The 18,639-nt window shown below is 42.2% G+C and overlaps 1 protein-coding gene across 1 annotated transcript in view; it reads left to right on the top strand.

Moving 5' to 3' along the window:
- Positions 1-2,603: 2,603 nt before the first annotated feature.
- The window catches only part of LOC116692606 (cadherin-4), a 259,858-nt gene continuing 243,822 nt past the window's right edge, over positions 2,604-18,639 (top strand). The window contains exons 1-2 of the mRNA XM_032521044.1: positions 2,604-3,105; positions 4,389-4,500. Coding sequence (XP_032376935.1) covers positions 3,049-3,105; positions 4,389-4,500 — 169 coding nt within the window. The 5' untranslated portion in view covers positions 2,604-3,048. The remainder of the gene's footprint in view (positions 3,106-4,388; positions 4,501-18,639) is intronic.

Consider the following 18,639-nt stretch of genomic DNA (forward strand, 5'->3'; position numbering starts at 1 on the left):
ACTTGTATTGTGAGGAGTATTCCCTTTTATAGTCTCAGTCGTTGAGACGGGGTTACATTTATTGCAAAACGTATGCTAGGTATTCAGTTAGTTCATCGTGTTTGAGCCAGTGTATGCCTGTGTAATAATCAAAATCCAACATATTAACTACATCTCATTTAGTCTTGATTAACGGAAGAACATTTCCAGGATGATTGCCTGACAATCCACGCCAGATGTCCCTCACCCTCAGGAAACAACAAGAAACTTGTGCTAGCAAGCCACACAATGAAAATGACAGATTTTTAAGTATATTTGGACAGGTAGGTCTGCTTTGTTCTTTTGGTGAATGATTGTAAAGATTTACAAAGAATATGTTTATGACTATTTAACTGGGGGCTTTTGGTACCAATTGGCTGGGATTGCTGTGGATACGGAGGAACGTCTGGCATCTCCACACATACAATCCTGGATCGGTGAAAAAATACGGCTTGGGTTGTTTGAATTTCCTTAACCAATCACAATTGTCTTGGGCGCCAAACAGAACCAAGCGGGGCCTGCCTTGTTTCAGGATCCAAATCCATTTTTAACGAATAGCTTGCTAGTTCGAAGTTTGTTGATGTTTCTCAAAACCAACGGAGTTTTGCGAGGCAAAGGGCAACCCGCGGCGACAGATGAATTCAGAACATAATTTGTCGTTGATCTAGACGAGTTCTGTATTGATTTAAACCATTTCAGTTTCACTCACATGCTTCCCTTTTTTTGTCAATAGGATTCCTAGTTTCAGTTACTGTGGTAGACTGTGGCAGTTGCATACTGCAGTCTTCAAATCAGACTACTTGACACGGAAAACAAACAATTAAAAAATGCATCTGTTACATACCAAATACACACATGATGTGAATCACAACAGAATTATGGTATTTATATATATATATCACATTAACAAATACAATTGCTATCTTATAGTTTATTGTATAAGGTACACAATGGTGTTTCTCTGACAGGTGAAGTGCCAATTTGCTCATTTAGTCATAATGTATTTTAAAGGTTACACAGGATGGTTTACATGGTTATAAAAAAAAAAAAACCCCATAGTTTTGTTGTCTGCATTGCTCAGTCTCTATTTCCATGTTTGAGCTCTTGTTTAGCAAAAAGTCGGTTATCACATTTTAAAACCATCTTTGTGGAGTGCACATGCGCAGACTAGTTTTGCTATGTAAGCTAAGCCTAGCGGTTAGCCCCTTGTTCTCCTAGGCAACACTGTACAACTCACAATTTATTCTATCTACCAAAGGATGTATGAACTACTACATCCTCTCTGCAGGTATTCCAAGCAAAGTTGGAAATGCGCCTTCGTTTAGAAGAAGTCTCCAGGCTAATCCTCCCTAGTACTGACCAAAGTTGGAGAAACAGCTAACTAATGTGGTATTAGCTAAAGTGGTTAGCACACCAAATGTTTCAGCCGATGACGTAGACGGCCCTGCTGATTTTGAACAGCTCACCCGGAGACTGAAGGCAGGATTCATTCAGAAACCCGTATCGCAGTCAAAACAGCATGGTTGTTTTTTTCCCAAGTTTGGATGCGTGTGGAAGTAGCCTGGTCCTACCGGACTCTCGTACATTTCATTTGTACAGAGAGTCTGGCCACTAAACATTGACACATGTTGACTTACTTGAAGGCGGGTACTCTGTTGAAGTTTAAAACGGTTGGATCTGCCCCGAGCCCCTCTGGATCAGCCATAACCAATTGCTAACGTTTAATGTATGTCATGTACATGTGCAACAAGAGGGGAGACCGACAAGGTTTATATTTAGCACCGCTAGCGTTAGCCTTAGCCAACTCCTTCACCACTAACGGAGCGAGCTAGAAAATCAAACTTTTCCTGAACCCCGTGGGGAGGAGGGCCACCACATCATGGCCCCCAACAAAACTCAGCAAAGATTGTTCTCGCTCGGTCTTTCTCCACGGCAATTACTGAACTACAACTCAAACTAGCAAACAACCTCAACGTCATTGTTCTTAGACACCCTTTGTTCACTGATTTGACCGCCAAACGTTTGGGTGGAGAAAACACAACATAAGACCGGGAACCCAGACGTAGAACTGAAGGGAAATGAAAATTGAGCCGATCTACGTAGGAGGGCAGAGCCAGGCTAGTGTGGAAGCACCAGAGACACAAAATAACACCCCAAATCCCAGAAAAGGTTTTTCATAATATGAACACTTTAAATATGTGACATACTTGTCAAGAGACTAATGGCGTTATACAGGGACAAACCTAAGAACCCATCAATTTGTTGGTTGCTTTTGTGAAGCCTACAGAAGGAATCAACTGGTCTCAGAGTGATCAAGATTGAGCATAGAGAAGGGGTAGGAACTTTTTTTTACTTGTGCTGATTACCTGCAGGTCATGTGATTCCTGCTGCACACGTGACATCCTGCTTACTTTGTCCAAATTGAAACTTGAAAGGTTTTTTTAATCAGAATAATGGCAAACTGAGATTAAAGTTGTGAACGCTGCGCGTGTCTGTCCGATGAGTTAACTGCCGAAATCCAGTAATGCTCATATCAGATGTTGAAGCAGCGTGCCTGCAAAGCACTGTCACGGCTAATGACTTCGCCATACACTTGGAGACTCCAATCAGGGTTAACCAACACTTTCATTTGCAACCACAGAACTGGGAAGCCGTTTAGGTCGCCGCAGGAGAGGGATTTAACACCGGAGACCTCGGAAAAAGACGTCAGTGTTGTGGTTGTCTGTTCTAAAGCTCCAACGAGTGTTTCTTTAAGTGCGTGTGTGGAGTTCTCCTGCACCGGGTGATAGGAGGGGTTGGAGAGTGACGCTGGCTGCGCCTTGGTGCTGAGCGGAGCGCTCACCTGCACATGAGAGAGCCGGGGAAAACTCGGTCCAGAGCTGTAGCACACTCACGGAGCACAAGGAGGGACGTAACGAACAGTCTGAGCAAGAAGAGGGGGGGGAATTACACAATTACTGGAGAAGAATTACGACTCTAGCCTCTCTGTGGTTCCCTCGTCCAGGCATCCTGGCTCGCTCGCTCGCCACGATGAGAACTGACTTCGCTCTGGTCCTGACAGCAGCCCTTCTTCTTGACACATTCTGGGTGAGATGTAGTCATTATTTAATTATTTAGAACAGCTTGTTCTGTGTAGAGGAGTTGTGAGAATGCGAGACGCAGCGTCGGAAGGCGCAGGGTTTCAAAGCAATGCGCTATGAGCTTGAAAAAAGTCATGTAGTCGGGATGGAGTCTAGGGTCAGCCCAGTGTGCTGCTGCAGCAGCGCAGCGGTGGTCGTTATTTTCCTACAAGTAGTAATTGGTTCCCTAATGAATTTCAGTGTTTCCGTGATTGTCCCTGGATCGCTACAGGGCTGCAATATCCTACACAAGTTACAATTACAGCACCGTTTAATCACCCAGGATGATACCTTATTCTTTATCAAAGTCGTTTAGTCCTCTCGCTTTATTCGGCAGAGCTGTCCCTTCCATGACCAAAAAGCATTGGCTCATAATACATCTACCCTTTGAAGTTGTAAAGTGCTTTTCAAATATCTTCTCGTCATTTAATCTATGAAAGCTAAATGAAGTCGGCGCCGGTGGGCTACTCCTACCGGCGCAGCAGGGACCTTTGTCTCTGCTCTTTTTGCGACTAAAACCATTTCTCTTATGCCGTGTACATTTTGGGAAATGACACAAATATATTTTACTTCTGCGTTGTTTCTTCCCTTGTGGAGAGGACATATAGCCAATGCGTTATGCCATCCTCTTCATTTCGACTCAAGCGAGCCGTGGCACCGGGTGTGTGTTTGTGCGCGTGCACGTTTTACTTGTGTAGTGGCTGTAGTGGGTCAGATCGTTCCATTAAACCAACAGTGAGCACTACATGTTGGGTGTAAAGTTTTCTGCAGACCGTTTGAGTAGCGCGCACGCACACACACACACACACACACACACACACACACACACACACACACACACACACACACACACACACACACACACACACACACACAGTGTTCCTTTTTTTCTGCTAGTGTAAGACCCCCAGTCAGGGTAAGAATATTCTGCTGCATTCTTGCTGTTTTCTTTGTGTGTGTGTATGCTGTATCACACTTAACCCTGAGCACAATATTTAAAAATTGTCCTCATTTCATTCTGGGCTGGTTTCTTTATGGAGCGAATAGCACAGAACATTTCATCCGATATTTTCTGAGTGTGGAACAATGGGTAATGTGCCCATCCAGGAGCATATAGTTAATAAACATGTTGAATATATTTCTGCCATCTGCTATATGCTGCTTTTCTCCATGGCTCAGGGCCAAAGAGAAGCACGAAATCAATGGAATCCATGTTTATCAATGTCTTGCATTGCATTCTCTTCCTTCCAGAGGAATAATGGGGAGCATGCTTCTACAGATCCATGCCGACCTGGCTTCTCACAAAGCTTCTACTCTGTGCCGATTTCAAGGGATGTACTGCAAGGCCAGGGCATACGTAAAGGTAAGACCGTTAAGTGGCGACTCAGTTCCTTTATGTTGTGTCAGGGAGGTTTACGTTGTGAGTGGAAGAGCTTCTTTTTTGCAGTGAGGCCAGTGAAAGAAAATCTGTGTGGTAATGTTTTAATGCCCGTTGGGTTTTTGCATTTTCAAATAATGAATGTAGTATTTATGTCTCTGAAAAATTGATTGAAAGCTTTGAAATTAAACGATTTGAATTCTTAAAATTGATTAAGGTTTAAAGCTGTGGATGACATCAAATACATATGTATGTATGTATGGATACAAAAACATGCTTTTATCACGCTCCAAATGCTTGTATGATACATCCTTGAATTGAGTTTTTTTTACATTGCTCAACCTCTTAAACATTATTTTTATTATTATTATTATTATTATTATTATTATCACTCCATCACTATAATCGTATGTGCTGTTAAGCTTCCCACACTATGTCGGTAACCAGTTGTATGCATGTTGCTCCAATCCCACAGTGAGCCAACCAAGTTTGAGGGCCCGATAGTGCAGGAAATGGAATTGACATCCTGTGTCTAATCTGGCACTTCTCCTGCCAATGTGGGCTAATTGCAATTCTCTATTGATCCCGATGTTTTTTTCTTCTTCTTCATAGCTCAGCTAAGCTGTATTATTTTTGCTGTGGGCGCACAATAGCTCTTTTGTGGGTTGGCAGTGTCTTCGGCAGCTGCACAGTATATATTTCTCACTCTCCTTAGTAGTCGGAGACCTGCAGGGAACACAGCTGTCTAGACTCTTGAGTGTGTGCGTGAACGCACACAAACACACACAGGCGCGTTAGAATACGGATATACATGAGCTGTACAATAGGGTGCAGTATGTGATTTTGTTTTCTCTCTTATGTGTCCATATTTGTGTTTGTCCTTTTGCTGGAGTGATATGTCTGGAGGCAGGTATCAGCTTGATTTTAGTGTTTCATTAACTTCAGTATATCGTAGCCCGGCTGGAAGTGGGAATGAATATGGTACGTGGTTGCTGGTAGTAATGTTTCTCTTTGTGTGGTAGTGATATCTTCAGCCCAGCAGGGGGTGTCAACACAATCACAAACAATCACAGAATGAGCCATCACTGCTTCACAGGAGCCATGTATTTCAGAGAGCATTATTTCTCTGGGTTGGTCTAAGAGCAATGACACATTCTCTGTAATAATAATAATAATAATACATTTTATTTATGGGCACCTTTCATAGCACTCAGGGACACCTTACAGTTAAAACAAGCAACAATACGAGATACAAAGGCAAATATATTGAACAACGCCTTTAAAAATTGACACTTCAGACATAAAGTAATCTTTAGAGGTCAAACATGGTTGTTTTTTAGTATTTGGAATTGAATTTACTACTAACAAAAGCTGTTAGTGTAATTTTACCGCACACTTTTTTCCGTAAGCCACACAATAGTGAACTTCAAACACGGCTGTTAACAGACCAGATAAACCACGGCAGTCTCCACTGATGAAGCATACCTTTTTTTATTTTATTTATTTGTTTTTCATCATAAGGAGATCCATTCTTCCAGAGGGGTCGTATTGCTGGGTCAGACTCAGCCATGGTACAGATGTCCCTTCATTATTGTTGATTCCGTTGAATCAAATTAAAAGCATATGCTTTAATTTAACATTCATCATGTATTTCCTCTGTGCTTTTAAAGGATCTTGCTAAAGTAGCATGTGCTCATCTCAGTCGTGACACACTCACAGCTGCAATATCATCTTCATGTGCGTCTAAGAGCACAGCTGCAGTGACCACACACACACACACACACACACACACTTGATTTACAGGGCTCAGCCAGTTGATTTATAGTTGGTAAGGGTGTCACTGAAGGGAGGCATGAAGCTACTCTGGAAAGGCTTTAATAATAACATTGTTTAACCCAAAACCGTCAGATGGGGGAAGGAGTAATGACACCCACTCATGCACACAGCCTATCATTGAACACACACACACACCACACACACACACACACACCACACACACACACACACACACAACAAACTACAGTATATATATATTTTCATGTTAGCCACCGAGGGAATAATGGGAAGGACAGAACTAGGACCTTGGCCATGATGGGAGGATGTGTGGGTCTCGACAGGAGGTCGCCAGAGAGGAGGAGGGTGTTACATTTCACATTATATCACTTTGAGTCACTCTGAAGTACCAAGTAGCATAAAATGTCAAAGACTAGTGTAGTTATTGAAGCCACCACAGCAGACCTGATGACAAAGCCAAAGCTGAGAACAAAACCAAGGCTAAATCTTTGCTGCATGGGCAGTATCTGTCTAAGATACCCAAATTGCGTGTGGAAATATATGTAGTTCAGTTATTGAATTGCATCTTTGTGTAACAATCTGCATCCCACTTTTGCATCATTTTTTCAGCATTTTCATTTGTTGGTCATTTTCATTTTCAGCCATCTCATGAGTCATTTTCCACTGTCCACGACTTTGTTTTTGGATTAATTTTCCTTTGAATCTTCAGTGAGGCTCATTTTGATCACTTCCTAAAGATTCTGGGTGTTTTAGTCAACTGAGGGTTTTCATTGATAAACACAGTCTGTCCAATAATCCATACACATATACATACATATACATTTTACATGCTGCATTGTTCCTGCTGTGTGAATTGATTTGCGCTCTATTTATCTGGAACAACTTTGGTTCAGATGGGTTTTGTTATTTACATTTTAGTAGCTAATTGATTTCAGCCTTTTTACGAACAATAGAGAAACAGTAGGGGCTTAAGAGGTGAGATAATGGGTTTAGAGGGTGAGAGGCCTCAGTGTGTGTGTGTGTGTGTGTGTGTGTGTGTGTGTGTGTGTGTGTGTGCGTGCACATACGTTCATGTAATGTGTGTATGACCCATTCAGTGATAAGGACGCCTGCTGTCATTTATGCCTGGTTTTCATTAGAGCTATGACTGCTTTCTTACCACGCACACACTCTGGGCACCATTAGAGGAGAGCTTCACCAGGCGTGGTTAACGTCACACACAAAATGAACACACACACACATACACACACACAGCCACACATACAGCAAGGTTGGTTGAATATTTGAATCAACAAAATATGCTGTCAGGATGTTTGGAGTGTTTTGTATCCCACATACCAGAAAGAAGGAGTTTCTTCCTGGCCAGACTCAAACAGATGAAAACAGAGCCAGCTAACGTAACCTCATCCCGTGTGTCCCCTTATCCCTCTGCTGATTCTGTTCCTGGTAATGAAAACCAGCGGTGGTGGTTTCAGCTCAGTGAGCCCACTCTGCTGACCTTGGACTTTGTTTGGGTTTGTGGTGGTTTTGGGTAGACCTCACTTTGTGTGTGTGTGTGTGTGTGTGTGTGTGTGTGTGTGTGTAAGACATATTTGGTGAATTCAGATGTGTGTATGTGCTTCTTTGGACATGTCAGTACCTAAGCTATAACAATGCTGACATCCACAGTGCAGCTTCTCAGAGGGAATGGGAGATTTTCTCTACAGTCATCACTTTGTATTTAGAGACTCCTTTTGATGCTTGGCTCCATTTTGAAAATTAGATCCCCTCCAGTAACTCATCAGCCAGAATAAATGGCCTAAATGTCTGCATTAAGGTGACCATAACTTTCCTTAACCCTCGTGGCCAGGCTGAATATTGCTATTGTACCCATAAATACATTTTCTGATGCACTGTAAGCACTCTCTCTCTCTCTCTCCCTCTCCCTCCTCATTCTTTAATATACACACTCTCTCACCCTCTTACACACACACTCAATGTCTATCACATTGTCTTTATATGCTGTCATTCAGTAGAGATTCACATTTCAGCTAATTACATTTAAAGTCATGCTTTGGCTCTTTGAACCAGATCCCTTCTCTCTCCCTTCATTGCCACCTTGCTTTTATCATATGTGGCTGTAGCCCACTAGGAGGATAACCAGAAACCAGGAGAAAGGGATGAGTGAGCTTTGCATTTGGAATAAAACAAATTGTTCAGAGCTCTACTTTTCTCTTGGATAATATTTCCAAAAATCTCTTCCAGCGGGCACCCAGCAGGCCCAGGGTGATGAGTCTCAATTGCCTTGGTTGGTGAAGCTTTCCTCTGAGGCTTTAGGTGATTTTTCAAAATCCAATAGCAACGCTGTGACTTTGCTATATGCTTGTATTCTGAACCTCATTTTGCATCTTGAAGAGCAGAATTTGAAATACAGTAGGCCTCAATTTCACCCCCGGTTAAATGCACATAACTTTCTTCAGTGGAAGAAATGGCTCAGTATCACAAATAACCTCATACAGTAGGATCCTCTGCCTAAGATGTTAAAGTATGAAATAAAATGACCTTCCCCTCTACCCATAATCAGAGCTGACACGCTCCTCAGTGGCTTCAGAGTGCCGGTGATGTAGGGACAGAAGTCCGTTTCGAAGGAGTGACTCATAGGAGCCTGAATAAAAGATGCCATTTCTTTTCACACGCACCAAAGGGATGGACAATACATCATATTTCTCTTCCCTTTCACCCTCAAACAGAATTAAATTGTTTTGATTTGCTGTTTACCTTTTGCCCTAAATCTCATGACACACAGCCTGCAGTGTTTTCTTGGTCGATAGCAGACAGGCGTCCTCATGGAGGTTAAATATTGTTGGAAAACAGCCTCCTTTTGTTTTTTTGTTTTTGTTTCCGCCTAAATCACGCTCATTGTTTCCTCTCGTTATTAGCTTTTCGATCTCGGCGTCTTACTTTATTCTAATCTTTGCAAAGTCCAATCTGTCTTTGATTCTTTTTTTGTTGTTCTGAATCATTCATGCTTTGTCTCTGCAACCCCCTCCAATATAACCATCTAGTCTCCTGTTGTAATGCAAAATAACAACATGAATCCTCATTCTCTCTGCCGTCTGTTTGAACCATTACATGGTTTATGGCTAATTTTTGTGAGGATATTCGGTCACAGAGACAGACGCAGACACATCCGTTTTCCATGGTTATTAATAACAGACGCATGAGGTTGACATTTGTTGGATGTCGTGTGAAGCGGTGAAGCCACTTCAGACATATGAGGTGCTGGTTTATGCTCTTCAGGCCAAAGGCTAATCTGACCTCAGGGAGCTGTTACAAAAAGCCAGTTGACACATATTTACTTAAAGTGTAACCTCAGGCCTGATGTATGTGTCCAATAGTTTTCAAGAATCGTGTGTGGAGTTTCCAGAGAGGCTCGTATAGATGATTTATCCGCATGTTGAACGTTTTTTTTCCTTCTGTCTGTTAAGGTCTAGACGTGAGTGGTTTATGAGATAAGCGGGGGGGGGGGGCGGGCAGGCCAGGCGTTACACCTGCAGGAGTTCCTTTTGATTGATGTTATCAGACCTGGGAACCCATGCGGTGGAACAGTTATGTGCTTAGTGTATGCGTTCTGTGGTTGAATGCGCTGTGAGCACTGAGGTAGTTGTCCGGCGCTCTGTGCGATGTGGGCCAGGTTTTTCCAAGCTGGTCATTAGAAAGGCAAGCAGGAGAGAATGAGAAAAGAAAGAAAGCAGGTGGAGGCCATTATTTTTTAATGAGATTTTTGACATCTTCTCCCTTTGTTTTGAGAGGAGGGACAAAGGAGACGGGGAGGGAGGGAAGAGGAGAGTGGATGAACAATGTGGGAGACTTCCTGCAGATTGAGTTACTCTGCAGCGTGCGTGTGTGCGTGCGTGTGTGTGTGTGTGTGTGCGTGTGTGTGCGTGTGTGTGCGCGTGTGTGTGAACTCTGCATTCTTGTCATCTGCTTGGTACATTAAGAGACCTCCTGCCTTGGTATGATGGGCCTTCTGGGGTCCTGCAGGACCAAGGTTATGGCCCTCCTGAAGACATTAAACCCATTTAAATACTTTGCTAGGTCTCCAGCTCTTTAATGCACAGATGGTCTGCATGGGCTGAGAGATGACAAGAGGACACATACTAGCTCTCTCTCTCTGTGTCACCCTCTCTCTCCCACACACACACACACACACAAATACACATATGCACACACACCCACACACAAACATTGTGTCTGAGGTTAGCAGGGTTTATTTGTTGGTGGTGTCAGGTTAAGACTCCACAGTGGCTGTTGTAAGGTGTCCCTGATGTCTTTGGTAAAATAGTTTGTCACGAGGAGCAAGAGTAATGCGCGGCGATCCCAGGGCTGTTCTTTTTCTGGAATGTGGTGGACAGGGATTACACCAGCAGGATAACGATAAGCCTACAAGGCTGTTTTCTCTTCGCTCAAGAGTCCCACTGACCATGTCCTTCAGCTAGGCCACACTCCGTGGGAGGGTGAAACTGAGGGTGGAGTGGAAGGAGAGATTCACTTTCTTCTCAACAGGGTACAGGATGAAGTATAAGATAAGTCACTGTTATTGCACATTCACATGCACGCAGGCGCGCTCTCACACACACACACACACACACACACACACACACACACACACATACACACACACACACACGAAGAAACACAAAAAAAACATTATGGCACTCTAAAACAAATGGGCTCTAGATTTCGCCTCCCAGTCCGCCCACTACTCCAGTTTAGCTTTGGCCTGGGCCCAAACACTGTGGTGTCCTCTTCCTGCCCACTCACTCCTCCACTGCCTCTGTTTGTCCATAGCAGCATTTTAATTACAGCCTAATTGATGACGTTAGGAATGAGGCCACTGTGAATGCAACCAATAAATGGATGACTCAGCTGTCACGGCTCCATCACTTTTTGTTTTAGTTGGTGGGCTGTGATAAAGACAGGCAGTAGTTTATTAGTGGAAGAGACATGGATGACACTATTCTGCAGTTGAATATTCTTTTCTTTTTATTTCAACTTTCATTTTCTTCTACAATTGTACTATTACTAGCTCTGAGCAATTTAAAAATGTTTGGATGATTCTCCACTTCTCTTCAGAATTCTTTAAACCTAACAGTTTCTTGTTACATAACATAATTAAAGAGCAATGGACAAAAAGCTGATTTACAGCCATTGTTATAAAAACTCATCCATAACAGTGATTGTGAAAAAAGAAATATGAAAAATGGCCCAGCGTTTTCACCTCTAACCCAGCCCTCAATTATCTCCCCTTCCTGCCTAGTTTTTCCAAACTGAGATCAGATCGTTATTGTTAATTAAAGAATCTTCTGTCCTTTTCTCGCACTTTTCTAATCAACCCGCAGAAGTGTATGATCTCTCTGAGAATGTGGGCAGGACAAATCCAAGAGCATTACAGCCTCATATGCTATTCCTTTTGCTTGAAGATCCCTGGTCTTTGTTAAGGAAGGATGAAACGAAGGATGGAAGCCCTCGGAAGACATGGCTGTCTGGTAATCACTAATTGTGTCTTGAACTCCCTGTGAATGTTCCCCATTAAGTTCTTAAGTTCAGCATGCAGTCAAATCATTGCTTCTAAACAAGGAAGCCATGCAGGAACACAGGGGACAGAAGGAGAAAAGGATAAAGGAGTTGGGGGTCGACAAACAGAGTGCCAGTAATGTTAATTAATCAGAAGACAATGATGAGTCCCGTGGTGTCTGGCCCAACGTTATTCAACAGGCTAAAAGCTAATGAGGGGCTCATAAAGGTGCTTCAAGAGGAACTCTGGTCTTTGCAAACAGTTTCTGATGATTTATGTCAAGATAGATGTTTGCTTTTTATGACAGATTTAATTGGTTTTCCCAAGGGGGGTATCCTTATATTGCCCTGTAGTTTGGGGCGTTAGCTGGCTATTTAGGCACTCCCTTGTGCTCGTGGTTAAATGTTGAATTGTCACTCAAGGACATTGAGAGTTGGTTGCAGGGGCAATTAAGTGGAGACCTTCAAAATAATAGCTTTTTGAATCACTAGATGTCATTGATTCAGAGCTGCATCTAACACTAATTGTCATCTACAAAATATGCCTGCTATTTTTCCAATCTACCAATTCAATGATAATAACATGTCATTGAATTATGACACGTTACTTACACAAATTTTGGGAGCCCAAACTGATGTCTTTAAATATGCCAAAAAACTACAATATAAATATTTAAACATTTAACAGCAACAAATCTTCACACTTTAGAAGCTTGACACAGTGAGTATTTTGGTTGATATTTGACTTAAAAGATTGATTGAGCTAACTGTCCCTTTTCTGTTGACATATTAATGAATTAATTGACTAGTTGTTTCAACACTACATGTCATGTTAAAAGTTATTTGATGAATGTGATACTGCTTAAAGGTCCAATGTGGAGGAATTTCTCCCATCTAGCATTAGATCACATATCGCAATCAACTCTCTCGCGCCACGTAGTTCCAAGTACATACAGCTACGGTAGCCTTCACGCTGCAAAAAGCCAGTCTTTTGCTCTTCTCAATATCCTTTTTCTTTTTTCTGGGCAAAGAAGAAGACTCCTGTTCCTGAAATTTGGATGTTGAATACATGTGGTCTTCCACGTTTCCTTCTTCAAACTTGCGAAGCGACGATACCCATTAGCAGGCGGAGCAGTATGTCCTGCATGTCCCTTACCGGCTAACATATTTCAAGATGGTGATGACTATGGAGAGTCTACCCCAGTTTTTACAAATGGAAATGCAAAATTTCAAACCAATAGGAATACTTGGAATGAATGGTGGTGATACATTTTCATGAAAAAGGACAAGTTTGTGAACGGGCAACACCTATTTTGATAAAGAACAACTAAACATGTTACACGCTGGACCTTTAAAGTAGTAGTGTTAATACAAAGTGTTTATGCAGTGGAGAATATATCAGCTGTTAAGAAGATCAGAGAACATACATTGTGCTTTGATTTTGATCTCTGATGTATAGCTCCACTTTAATCTATTATTCAGTGCATTGAAATGTTAGAATAATTATAAGACCTCTCTGAGTGTGTATGGGAATCCATTTGCGCGGCCATATATTTTTGTGTTTTTATGTATAATATTGGATGGCATGCTTGTACATGGTACAGTAAGTAGCACAACAAAGGCTACATATTCTTGAAACAGAATTTACATAGGGTTGTTGATCTTGTGGAACTACGCTGTAAATATCTAGTTTTTTTTTTTTAATAAGGTTATAGTGAAGCAGTCGCTTCTAAACAAAAATGCACTATATCCTAAAATCACTGTTGCTGTTTGTACTGTCTAAATATGCCTGATATCGCAGTGTAGATGGTGGGCCACATTCTTTGTTTTTGTTCATGGTAGGCAGCAGGGGATGTTAAAAAACAACAACATATTTTTAGTATGAAACTCAGTGGTGCCCCGTTCACAATAAGATATATATAAAAAATTGTCAAAGACAGATCATCATAGCTGTGGCAACGGTTGTCATGTTGTTGCACATACTCAATTACTCACTTACATTTTCACTACATTGAGCAATGCATTCGTTGACTTATACATTGATGATGTGCTGTAGTGAGCATATCTATGGTATTGAGTCTGTTCTGGATTTACACTGCAGTGGCCACAAAACTTTAGTTTAGAGCCCGACCGCTAAAGGATTTTATTGATATGCTGATATGCCGATATATCGGCAGATATATATTTAAAAAAACTAATTGAGAAACGCGTTACAAAACATAAACAGATTTCCTTAATATTAGTTATTTGTAGTTATTAATGAGTTCTCACTAAAATAATATAATACTTTGTTTTATTGTCACAACAGAACAGATGAACATCAAAATGTATTCAAGTTCTGATAAATAAATTGTATAAAAATACTTAAGATATGAAACTTAAAGTCCTTTGGAAAATCATCAGTCTTGCCAACAGGGATGTTGTATAGTGCCCTCTAGTGGACAAACTATGCAACACCAACACTCATGACATGGTTGACAGTCTGTTTTTATTTTTAAATATTAATTTATCTTTTTTTTGTTTTTTGTTTTTTTAAATCGGCTATTATAAATGCCGATACCGATAGATAGTGAAATGCCTAATATCGGCCCACCAATATATCGGTCGGGCTCTAGTTTTGTCATTTCAAATGTAGTACTGGGCTGTAAAAAGTCCAACTTGATGAGCGGGAATCCTGAGCGTAAACAGGAATTTGCTGTGATATTAAACTGCTAGCCTCGATGTTTGTAAGGCTTGCTTCTCCTAAGAAGCTGAAGAATCAGAGCCATGGACATTCTTCTTAACCTGTTATGTTATACAGGGATGGTAATACAGTGGGTGACTGCTGTGGAGAACTGTAATAATGCTTTTGCCATTTTTCCTATACACATCTGAAGCAAGAGCTGAATGCTGAAAATTGGTATTTTACACTGCAGCATGTCATCATGTCACCTATCTGTAAAGCTAACACAGCCTTGAAACACTATTGGTCAAACTCCATGATTAAATGTAGGCTAGCGAGCCAGCCATTTCAAGCCTCAGGACCAACCCACTTTCAAAAGCACACTGGCCAGAATTCTCTTCTTCTCCCTCTCCTTATCTGTCGATTGTCTTTTTCAGCACATCAGAGGAAGAGGCATAGAGCGAGGGTAATAAAAGGCCCCGCTTTCCTCCTCTGGGCCTGGGAGAATGTAGAGAAGCAGATAAGTTGTCTAGCTCTGGATCTGAGAATGATCAAAAACAAAGTGAATCCTGTGGCCGCTGAGGGAACAAGCTCCTGCAAGGGGGGTGGGGGGGAGATAGAAGAGGAGGAGGGCTAGAGGAGCAGCCACGCTCAGAAGAGAATACCGTGTTTGCTCATCTCTGGGATGAGGAGCTGCAGACAGATTTGCAAGCAGGGCTATTTTCTTTGCTCTAAGCTATAACTTGGATGGACAGAAAGATGGGTTCACTCTATACCTTTCAGTGGTTTGTGAACTATGTAGCAGAGTGTTGGTGGTCTTGAATGATGACTGGTATATTGTTGGCCTCACTGCACTGTGGAGATAATTCATGTTTTGTCCTATGAACTGGGCTTTGGGAGATGTTAGTTACGCACAATTAAATATTGCACATGCGTAGGCATTTATACCTAGCGTTAAACACGTACAAGCACGCGCATGCATTGTTGACTGTCCCTCGAGGCATGAGGCAAGGCCATGGTCTGGGGGTGATTATCCTAAACACAGAAATAAAAGGATTACAAAGCGATGGTGTAATCCAGCTGTCAATCACACCTCATTAGCAAACATAGGTTTCAGGATAGAGATAGTTAGGGTGGTGGGAGATAGAAACCAAGTAAGGGAGGAATGATGAGGATATAAGACAGTGGGAGGAAGAGGAAACCAAAGAAAGAGGGGAGGAGTAGATGTAACAGCCTCACTATTCTGCTCAGGGGGCTATGCAGAGAGTATATTAAGCTTTCATCTGCTTTTCCTTTCCTCCTTTACCTCCCTCTGCTTCCCCCCGCCGCAGCAGCGGGGCACGCTAGCCATGTCAGTCACGTCTCAAACCCACAGTTCTGCTTGTAATTCCCTGATTAATTAAGAACAGTGATTTGTTAATTTAATTGTAGGTGTTGGGTCGTTTTTTTCATCCCCCTCTTTCTTGCTTTCTTCTGCCGCTTGCTCCCTCTCATCCTCTTGGCAGGCTAATTTGCCCTGCAGCTTTGAGGAGGGGAAATGAAAGGTATAGCAGAGGAAGCCTTCAGATGGTTTATTAAGAATTGATTTGCCATGGTGGCTAGCGACACACTGTGGGGAGATACACGCTGACGTGCCTCCCAGGCAGACACCCCCGGGCTGTGGGGGGAGAAAGAAAGCAAGATTAGGAGACAGAGAGGCATGGTATATTGCCTGGGTGTCTTCACTGGGTACATTTCAGAACCGCTGTTTACCAACTAACCCCAAGTTACTAAATCTGAATCCACCGAACTCACCGCACTGTTGATCCTTCAACTTGTGGCCAATGCCTTCCACTTGATGAAGTAGTTGGGAGCCTATTCGCAAAGCCCAGTGGTAAATAGAAAGGCGCTGTGTAAAAAAATGTCCCCACACCCCTGTTGTGAAACATTTGATTTTTGTTGTTTTTAAACGGGTAAGTGCATAAGATGGCTAATCTGGACAAGCCATGCACAGCAGCCAGCTAATATGTGGAATCAGAACCAAGTTCTTTTAATGAATTACCCTTAACATAGTCTGCCTGTTCCAAAAGACAGGCCCGGCCTCCTTTCCTACTGTGCGTTGGCTACGGTGCTGCCACACCGTCGTGCTCGTAAGGCAGAAGAGCACTGGACAGCATGGGAGGCAAGAGATAGATGACAGATCAGAGGAATTAGAGCTTCAAAGCTGTGGAGAGAAGAGAGAAACAGAATACCCCCCAGCTCGGAGAAATGGCTAAGAAGGCAGTGCTTCTTATCTTTAGCTGCTCATCTCCCCATGTCCACTGCCCCCTCATTTACAACTGGTCAAACACCAGATCCATGAAAGCTTATTGACTCTCCAGTCAGGTTTTTCATCCTTGCAAGTTTTCTTTTTCATTTTTTTTCATGTCAGGTGAGATTGTTGTTTCTATTTCTAATCTTCATGAGTCAATTGGCCACTGCTGCGTTCCATTGCCTCTTATCACAGAAGCGTGGCATTTCTCATTATCCCTTCGCTTAATTTATGCACAAGTTATTCATAGTTTGGTAAATCCAAATTTAGCGACAACAATTTGACAGTTCTTGTTTTGTTTTTAAGAAAATAGGTTTGGAATCAGGGATGTGTTCTTTGTTTGTTTCTTTACGCATCACAGTGTGTGCGTCTGTCTGTTTGTGTGTGCAAACGGGTGCAGGTGCACATGTGTGTGAAATCGGAGGTGCTGGTTGGTAAAGATTGAACTTGAGAAAGTTTATTTTTTTCCTCTTCCACCAAATGAGATGAACAGAAGAAAATGGAAAAGCAGAATAAAATACTCATTGGGACGGTGATGAAAGACTTGGCTTCATCATGCTACAGCACCTGACTGCACATTGCCGGCATCGGTGATGAAAAGGATTTACGGAACAGAAGCGGAGCGTAATAATACCATCCCGGCCATGTGACAGGCAACGTGCATGAGCTTGAGTTAGCTGCCAGTCACAGAGGCTTTATATAGCTCCACACTCTTATCTTCATCACTGATGACCACTTTTTCCAGGTATGTAACAATGTAAAGACTGTACACACACTCATATCAGCCACTTCAAAAGCGTACTGTAGTTGGCAAGACCGCCATTGAGTTGACTGGGCTGATAAAAATACGAGATGCTTAAATTAAAAGATTTTTAAAAAGGTTCTTGCTGGCATGTTGTGTGTTTTAACTATAAAGTATTTGACATGCTGCAGGATAATGAGTCTGTTAACTAAATAGGCATCTCAATGGTTTGGTTTCTACCCAGCAACTGGCAACAATTTGGTCCAGAAGTTTGAATAGCTGTGGTCTTCTACCTTAACTGCAATGTCGTCTTTGGCCAGAAAAAAGCCCACGAGAAGTGTGCGTCTTCTCAGAGGAGGGTGTGTAGAAAATGCTGAGTCGGATGTGATGCCCACTGGACAGAGAAAATAGAGACAAATGATACTGCATTGAAGGGCACAACTCTGTTCTATTATAGCGAAGAAGGTAAAATATTCTTCGTAGACGCCCGCTCCTCCTTATAGAGAGGACGCGGAAACATCTTTCATCCATTTGATCCACATTTCCACTCAAGCACAGGAGAAGCTGAGGCGTTCCTGTGCCATAGAGAAAAAGGCATTTTTCTTTGAAGCACACACACGCACTCACATACTCACACACATTTGCATACACATGACTCCTGCAGTGTGCATTGCAGCACCGCTATACCATGTAGAGGTAAATGGAGCAAGTGGTTGCACAGAGAACAATTCACAAAGTTAAATGATGTTGAATCGAATTTATCAAATCAAATATTTCCAGCGTTGTATGTCTCATGTCGATAGCCCGCTGCAAGTTTTGCCAGGCATGATCTCGCTTGCGTTTATTGCTTTTGTATGTCAGCATAGAAGTGATTTGTCCTGCAGATGCAGACTAATGAATGAGGCATCCTGCTCGTGGGCTGATATTAGCCGGGGTAGCAGTTCCTTTGATGTGATTAGCTCCGTGCACTCTCTTGACAAATTGGGCTGTCCTTACCTCACAGCTATACACTAATGTATGCCGAAAAAAAGAAACTCCTTTCTCTTAATAAAACGTGTGTGTGTGTGTGTGCGTGTGCGT

This window comes from Etheostoma spectabile, chromosome 7, assembly GCF_008692095.1.
Source record: "Etheostoma spectabile isolate EspeVRDwgs_2016 chromosome 7, UIUC_Espe_1.0, whole genome shotgun sequence".
NCBI classification, from domain to species: Eukaryota; Metazoa; Chordata; class Actinopteri; order Perciformes; family Percidae; genus Etheostoma; species Etheostoma spectabile.